At 39.0% G+C, this 8,163-nt stretch overlaps 2 protein-coding genes across 4 annotated transcripts; one reads left to right on the forward strand and one right to left on the reverse strand.

Annotated features, from left to right (window-relative positions):
- The first annotated feature begins 442 nt into the window (after positions 1-442).
- LOC133682569 (uncharacterized) lies at positions 443-2,278 on the forward strand. Its single transcript, XM_062105961.1, has 3 exons — positions 443-1,296; positions 1,394-1,643; positions 1,765-2,278. The coding sequence occupies exons 1-3, from the start codon at positions 458-460 to the stop codon at positions 1,954-1,956; spliced, it is 1,281 nt and encodes a 426-aa protein (XP_061961945.1). The 5' UTR covers positions 443-457; the 3' UTR covers positions 1,957-2,278.
- Positions 2,279-3,083: 805 nt separating this feature from the next.
- On the reverse strand, positions 3,084-7,464 carry LOC133682568 (histone-lysine N-methyltransferase SUVR4). 3 transcript variants are annotated; one of them, XM_062105958.1, is made up of 8 exons: positions 7,143-7,464; positions 6,715-6,917; positions 5,698-6,504; positions 4,861-5,135; positions 4,543-4,609; positions 4,394-4,444; positions 3,916-4,012; positions 3,084-3,432 (listed from the first exon to the last, which is right to left on the reverse strand). In XM_062105958.1, the coding sequence occupies exons 1-8, from the start codon at positions 7,426-7,428 to the stop codon at positions 3,410-3,412; spliced, it is 1,809 nt and encodes a 602-aa protein (XP_061961942.1). In that variant the 5' UTR covers positions 7,429-7,464; the 3' UTR covers positions 3,084-3,409. The 3 variants fall into 3 exon arrangements, with proteins under 3 accessions (XP_061961942.1, XP_061961941.1, XP_061961943.1); XM_062105957.1 differs by having other exon boundaries at positions 5,698-6,917; XM_062105959.1 differs by lacking the exons at positions 3,084-3,432; positions 3,916-4,012; positions 4,394-4,444 and having other exon boundaries at positions 4,608-4,741; positions 5,698-6,917.
- Positions 7,465-8,163: the final 699 nt, after the last annotated feature.

An 8,163-nucleotide genomic window follows, 5' to 3' on the forward strand; every position in this document is an offset into this window, starting at 1 on the left:
TTTTTTCTAGTTGCATTTGGTGTTACCAAGCTAAATAAGTTATATCAAATCAATTTTTAATAGTTTAAATTATTTTTTTAAAAAAATATATTAGTAATAATTGAATACATTTTTAATTTTTTTTAAAAAAATTAATCTCACCTTTAGCGTAAAACAGGTAAATAATTTAATTTTCAAGAATACATCTTCACATTAAATAAATGGCACTTAAATGAATTTAATAAATTCTCTTAATGATTTAGGAGCCCGACTCTCAATATTGGCGAGGGGCAGCCTAGCTGTTAGCTATTCTGTATACGATACCGTTTAAGCTTACATTCCTAGCTGTTAGCTATTCTGTATACGATATCGTTTAAGCTTACATTGTTGTATAGTTACCATGTTCTCCCTACCCAATAACGATAATGACTGTAAGGCCTGTAATTATAACAAACGGGAGACAGGCCAGTAATCAGTAATGACCATTTCATCACGTTGTATAGTCATCATGTCCGGTGTATTACTCTTCAGCTCCCAATTTCCGATTTTCTCCACCACCACCACAGCCACCAAAAAAACCCACCGCTTCGCATGCCACGTCATCCCAAGACAATCCCTGAATCAAACCACCCCTCCTGATCAACAATCACCGAACCCCAAAACCATCCTTTCCACAATAACAAACCTATTGTGGGGCCAGTCACTGCCACCAGGACTCCTAATATCCACCGTCCGTACAACATGGAACTCCACGTGGCAACTCATGATGTCCCAGCTCGCGCCCTCTGATTCCTCCGGCAGGTACACAAGACCCGCCTCAAAATTCCGCCTGAACCCTCCATTTACGCTCCAAAACTCAACAACACTTCACCTCTACGTGGGCTTACCTTGCCCATGGGCGCACAGGACATTGATAGTTCGGGCGTTGAAGGGCCTGGAAGATGCGGTCCCTGTCTCAATTGCTGGACCGGGTCAAGATGGATCGTGGGAATTCAAAGATATTCCTATCTCAAACAGGGATAGGAATATTCTTGTCCCGGGTAGGGATAATGCTAATGGGTGCCGGAATCTGAAGGGTGTGTATGGGTTAAGGAGGTCAGGTGGGTACAGTGGGAGAGCTACGGTGCCAATGTTATGGGATGTGGAGAAGAAGGAAGTAGGGTGTAATGAGAGCTATGATATAATCGAGTTTTTCAATTCGGGTCTTAACGGGTTGGCCCGGAACCCAGGTTTGGACTTGTCACCAAAGGAATTGAAGGGAAAGATTGGGGAGTGGAATGGATTAATTTATCCCAATGTCAATAATGGGGTTTATAGGTAAGGGTTTTAATCTTCGTGGGTTTTACGTTTTCTTTTCTCTATTCTTTGTGGGTAAAGGTAAAATGGATTTATGAATGATTTGATGTTATTGTAGGTGTGGGTTTGCTCAAAGTCAAGATGCATATGACAGTGCAGTGAATGGTTTATTCACTGCACTGGAGGCGGTGGAAGATCATCTGACCACCTCGCGATACTTGTGTGGAGACACCTTGACTCTTGCGGATGTTTGCTTGTTTACCACTCTAATTCGGTTTGATATTGTGTATAATGTTCTGTTTAAGTGCACAAAGAAGAAGCTGATTGAGTACCCTAATCTTCATGGCTACATGCGTGACATTTACCAGGTAGGCATATCCATCCTCTGTTTTTCAAGCTCGTCGAGAGATAAATGTTGTGCAATTTGTTATTTTATTTAGGTTCATGCACTTCATGGTTGCAATGGCTTGATGTTTGTGCCATGTACAGATGCCAAAGGTTGCTGAAACATGCAATTTTTCAGCCATTATGGATGGTTACTACAAAGTACTCTTCCCACTGAATCCAGGCAGCATTTGTCCTGTTATGCCTTCTGGATGTGAGCATGATGTCCTCCTCTCCACCCCTCACAATAGGGAGTCTTTGTCATTAGCGAACAAAACTACCAAACAGGATCACTGAGTATATGAGAGGATCGGAGATAAAATAGCAAAAGGTGGAAAGGAGAGCTACCAAACAGGATTATTGAAGATATCAGAAGGAAATTGGAGGACTGCAAAACGTCCTCTTAAGGAGATTGGTGTATGATGATGTGATCAGTTGTGGTTTCTTCTTGATGCTAGATACAAGATTTTTGTCATGGAGAGCATGGGATGGTTCGCCAAAATGTAGCATCAGAATTGCCGTGCAGACAATGTCACACACTGTTGTTTCCTTATCTTCATATGCAAATGGATGATGCTTTATTTAATGACGAACGTGACTGTCTAAGATTGTGATGCAAGATTAATTTCAACCCTGTGTATGGCTGACATGCGGTGACTGCCCCTGAATCACATGGATGCCTCATTTTCAAAGACGGACGATAAAATCTGCTCGCACAACATGCTGCTTTCAGAATTTTAATGCCCTCAATGCCCTGTGTTGAGAAGATAACTGTATGTTTAATCCCTAAAACATACCCTAGAGGTTGCATGAGTCCAGCCATGCTAGATGCAAGTTGTCCAGCAGAGAATTGAATTCTGTTTTTGCATTATCTAACGTGACGGAAATGTACCTGTTGTTCTTTGCAACCAGACAGAGAAGAAGGCCATTCTTCACATCCTTACCATTGATTTCAAGCTGGAAACAGGACGGAAACAATTGCTCCATAGAATCCCGGCATGTTCTTGGCTAAATAGTTCAAAGGGCTTCCTTGCATGGTCAAAGAATGCTAGGATACATTTCAGAGGATGACCTTTTTAAGGTTTTCAACTGCTTGCTAATAATCTGCTAGGAAATCACACGGCGATCTCCTCTTTGTACTTTCTATGCCATCATGTTGCCATCTCAAACGAATTGATCATTGGTTTCCAAGCACTCATAGGGGCATCTCCATATTAGGTCGTGGATGGTGCCTAGCATAGGATTAGCGCATAGCAGCAGCTTGTGCAAAAACAAGCCATACTGCGTTGCACTTGTATGGAATCTCTCTCTCCAGCAAATAGCAGCCTGTGGCCAAACCATGACGCCCAACTTCAATGGGGAGCAATCAAAAGCGGATAAAAATGGCTAGTGCCTGATATGATGGAGGAGTCAGAACTAGGGCAGATCACAAAGCCAAAATCCTGTACAATAAACAAAGACATACATGACCCAGTTGTTGCCAAGCTGCAGCACAAAATCCCAGATTTAGACGCAAAATTCAATACTGGGATGGTAGATTATGCAATCAATACATCATAAACACATTTTTAGGGCCATGCACGACCCACTGCCAATTAACCATCCGGCTTGACAAAATAACACCATATGACTTTGACAAGATTGCCAGCAGGACCAAGAAAAACTGAGCAAATCCACTTCAAAATCTTTCTTCTCTCGTCATGGATGGGATTGTGGAAGAATGAGGCAGTCTCATAATCTGCACATCTGATCATCTTGCTGCTGAATTAGATCCTGCACCAGAGCAAAAGGTGATCATTAGAAGGAAAATGAAGTCCACGAGAACAAAATGTTGCAAGCAACAGAGCATCCCAAGAACAACCAAGTCACTCCCCAAATCCCATCCTGTTGAATATCATTCGAATACATCCCTAGGAAATCTCCAATGCAAAGCACCATATTTGATTAATGAACAAAGATGGGTTTTTAAAAATCCCTGCCTTCCCAATCAAAATCAAAATTAATTGCCAGCTCAAAGCTATATGACCTATTATCCCTGGTGCGAATAAAGTTTGGTATTACTAGGCTATCCTCGAGACCTGAAAACCATAGGTTTTGGATCTTAAACCTAGCAAACTCTACAGCATCCAAGGAAAGTTTTGTAGGCATCAACAGGGCATCATACACAGATTGAATCTTTATATCATTGAAATGTAAATGGGCCAAATTTCCAAGTCGCCCAACCCCATGCCTCGTTAAGATTTAGAATAAACTTACTATTTGAACGTTTCATGTTCCTGCAGAACTTACTGCCACATCGGCATGGGAATACCTCCACAGGTTGATCAGTATCATCAAAATCAATCCCATAATCCTGTAGCCACATCAGCCATCAATTCTTAAAGAGTATAGAATGATTGCACATGTGATATAAATTTTAAAATTGAAGAGCAAGGGACAAGTAACAGAAACTAGTGTATGTATGTAATTTCCAAATCCATATGTCCTAGCTACAATAAATTTATAGCTCCTGGTCACTTAATTTAGATGTACTATCTTCGTAATTTCAACAGCAGTAAAAGATCTGACATCATTTTTCTGTCACAACTCACAACACAATATAACTTAACATACATGGTAGAATCTACTTCCACCTGTGACTTAACATACATGATAGTATCAAAGCAACAACGTTTATGTAACAGCTAAGCAGAATCGCGAAAAATTAATGGACAACTAAAGTAACATTGCTCACCCATGTTAACTCTTCTAAGGCATTCACTCCTCTTGTTGTGAAGAAAGCAAGCTGAAAAAATTGATCCAAAGTGACATTGTACTTTGAGAATATAATCTAGTATATTCAATAAAGGCATGATAATAAGACTCCAAATGAAGTATCCATACATGATAATAATGATGATCAGGGGTCTCAATCTTCACGGGGATTTCAATCATATTTGCATCAAGACATCTAACAAGAACAAAAGAACTTGTATCAGAATGCATCAACTCACTGATTGCTGCCACAAGAAAGGTTTCTTATGTATGGCAGAAATTTCATGTCCTCCTTTTCTCTATTCTTTTTCAGATTGAAATCAAGTCCCTTTCCAGTTCATGTGAAATAAGGAAAACCAACTGAAAAGTTCAGAAAGAGAAAACAGAAACGATTTCCATAGGAGATCAACTCATCAAATCAAATATGCATCAGATATATAGACTTACCTGTGATTGATAAACCTAGCAATATTTCCATAAAATGTCGCATCCAAACACAGAGCTTCTTCATCCTTTACAACTCCTTTCATGCACCAATCCGCATCAAGTAGAACTGGATAGGCATGCTTCTCAGTCTTGCTGCTACTTGTCCTTTGCATCTTCCTCTCATACAACTCTTTGTTGGTTAGTATCTCCCCTACATACTCGCATACAAATGTACCTTTTGGTAGCATTTCTAGAGTTCTGAGACCCCACCCCTTCCCTTCAGGGGTAAAGAAAACCTGATGCACAAAAGGAATTAGCAATGAGAAAAAATCGTGAAGAAAGAAGGGGACATCAGAATACTTAAGGAACAACTTGTGTGATTATATTTCTTATATAAAGAACGACAATCCAAAATAAGTCCAAGCATTTGATTTGACTAAAATTTACTATATTTCTTAAAATAAGAATTTCATACCCTTTATTTATTTATGTTAAAGTTTATAACCTCTATTGCACTTCCATATTTAGAAGTATTCTTTGTTTCTTTTTTTTAAAACAAAAAAAACACACTAATGTAACTACGTAGCTAATAGTTAAACTGTTTTGTGTTAACCTTCACTAACTTCCATATTAACTTTGTTTTTAACACTAACCTTTATTGTCCTTCCATATTTAGCTTGTATTGTTCATTTATTTTCTAAAACTAACCAAATAATTATTACCGCTTCTCAATTTCTGTGTATTTGAGGATTTCTATTGTGAATTATTTTATAAATAAAAATTTATTGCCTTAGTTTTTTTTCCATTTTTAATATTTAACTAATTTTGATAATTGAATTCTATTGAATAAAATTTTACCTGCAACTTGCACCTTATACCTCGCTGCACGACTCTGTTTCCACATTGTTTGTGGCACCCACATTTGCTCCAACATTCTTCTATATATTTTCTCTTCACGTGACCCTTGCATGGTTCCAATATCTCATCGTTTTTTGATCTTTCCAGTGGGCAATCTCTACAATAAGAAAGGCATTGTCGCTGAGGATCCCGAGTCAGAGAGATACAATCTTCTAAGAAATCCTCCTTAACAAGGCCTTCTAAAGTGTATGCAAAACCATGCTCAGTGTCACTGGAGCAAACACAAGGTGTAGATGACAACAAACAATTACCAATACAAGCCAAGCAGCAATTTTCAGCCCTAATTTGAGAGAGAGTGAAGTCGACATAAGCATTCTGAAAAATCAGATTCCGGGGTATGTAGTTAAAAAATGGAGGAAACTCGCTGTTTACTTCATTCAACCATGGAATCTCAACCATTTCTTCTCCCTTAGTGATGTCAGTACGATAATGAAGGGACCTAAACTCATCAGGAGTCAGTTGACTCTGTGGAACCACAATCAAACTACCAAACTCAGCATCTCTAAATTCATTTACTTTGCCACTTCCAGAACAGCCATTTTCAATAGCCTCTTCACTCACCTGCACAACCTCCAAAACATTCGGAGGCTGTAGTGGTCTTGGAATTTGAAAAGCAGCCACCTCATCAAAGTGACGAGCATCAACTGATCCCCTTACAACATAGGCTGGTATATGGTTATTTTCTTTAATGCCACCAACAGATTTCTTCAATAGATCAAGAGCTGGTGTTACATTCAAAATCCTTTCCTGCGATTCATGTTCATGAGAGGAATCAGTTGCCAAATCCAAGAAGCATTCACACATATCTTTCAGCATTTGCATGACAGAAAAGTTTGGGTCAAGGATTTTGTAAGATCGGAGACATTTATCCTGCATTGATTGCAGAAGTTCATCTTGACTAGGCATATGAAAATCTGGTCTTCCAAGCATAGAGTTGCAGCTCAGAGAAATCTTCACCTCTCCCAGTGCTGAGGTGGCAATCTCTAAGCTAGCCGGAGAGTCTTCTGGAATGGTTGCAAGTTCACAGCTATCTCTTGCCGGACTTGATGAAACTGGAACGTTATCTTCTCCAGCTAAAAATTGGGATGCTGGAGGTTCTTGATGATGCTGTTTGCGTGAAGAAACTCTTTGAATAAGAGATTGTTCTTTGCTTGCAGAATCTGTGAAGGTTGAAGAAACCAAAATCAGCCCAAAAAGAATAGCACTAATTGCCATGTCGACATTCAAATCCTTTACACAAGAAAAAACAAAATCAATCAATAAGAAAGACACAAATTGCAGTTTTGACATTCAAATTAAATACTTGGGGGAAAAAACAGATATATCATTCATGGTTACAAACAGTACTCTTCAATTCCTTGGTCCCCGTGAGTGGAATAATTTACCTGGTCGGATAATTGCAATAGATTGCATAGCGTCTTCAAAAGGCATGTCACCAGTAAATGGCTCGTCTTTAGGCTTGATCAGAGCACGAGAATGAGGCACTTTTTGTTTGGGTGAGAGAAAAGCGCTTGGCTGAACTACGGGGTCTTTGAAGTGCACTGCTTGCGATGATCCTTTTAAAGGAGGTCTTTTCTCTTGTGGAGCAGCCGCAGGTAATAAAGGTTCTTTTCCCTTGTATGATCGCTGCTTCCATGACAAAAGTGAATCAGACAACAATGTTCCATCCATATCAGATAAATCAGACTGACTAGAGTGTTCCTGCACCGCCAAGTTCTACTCCTTTTCTTTAGCCAAGCGTAAGGTTTACGTTAGGCTTACCCCCTACCATCATTTCTCATCCTAATTGAATGTAGGACCTCACCGAATCACATTCCATTCACCATTCATTAACAAATAGCACAACATCACACCATGATCATTTGCCAAAGTTTTCTCAACTCATTTACTTCCAAACCGGTGTTTAGCATTGCTACAACATAATTTCATGCATTCTCAATTGTATTATGGCAATGTACCAACACAATTCATAATAAATCCACAACACATAAGGGTCCTACTTCTTATTTATCTTATGTCACTCTAAGTGTGTTCATCATACATGGTTCCTCATGAATATTTCCTTCCCTTCGGTCGAAACATCACTGCCTATTTCTCCCCAACATATACATGCAATTCATCACATTTTATCATAACCATACTCAAAACTACAATTCACAAACACATGCTTACATGTCCATTCAATACATTAATAAAACCAAGGCATTAACTAAAGGGAGTCCCATTTCAACTGCAACATGCCCTTTCAAGGTTTACCAATCAACAGAATTTCATTTCAACAACATTTCAACACATTTCCACAGAATTTTATCAATGATATATGCAGAAATTACATCATTTATACATGTATGATTCTGTTTTCTAGTTCAAGTATGACTCTAAGGTCTTGACAAGGTCATCCTTCAG

Source organism: Populus nigra, chromosome 2, assembly GCF_951802175.1.
Source record: "Populus nigra chromosome 2, ddPopNigr1.1, whole genome shotgun sequence".
NCBI lineage: Eukaryota > Viridiplantae > Streptophyta > Magnoliopsida > Malpighiales > Salicaceae > Populus > Populus nigra.

Coding starts and splice junctions, on each gene's coding strand:
- LOC133682568 (XM_062105957.1), bottom strand. CDS start 7,428: ATGGATGGAACATTGTTGTCTGATTCACTTTTGTCATGGAAGCAGCGA. Junction 5,136..5,697: donor GTATAAGGTGCAAGTTGCAG/GTAAAATTTTAT, acceptor TTTGTGCATCAG/GTTTTCTTTACCCCTGAAGG. Junction 4,445..4,542: donor CTGATCATCATTATTATCAT/GTATGGATACTT, acceptor CAATTTTTTCAG/CTTGCTTTCTTCACAACAAG.
- LOC133682569 (XM_062105961.1), top strand. CDS start 458: ATGACCATTTCATCACGTTGTATAGTCATCATGTCCGGTGTATTACTC. Junction 1,297..1,393: donor GTCAATAATGGGGTTTATAG/GTAAGGGTTTTA, acceptor ATGTTATTGTAG/GTGTGGGTTTGCTCAAAGTC. Junction 1,644..1,764: donor ACATGCGTGACATTTACCAG/GTAGGCATATCC, acceptor TGCCATGTACAG/ATGCCAAAGGTTGCTGAAAC.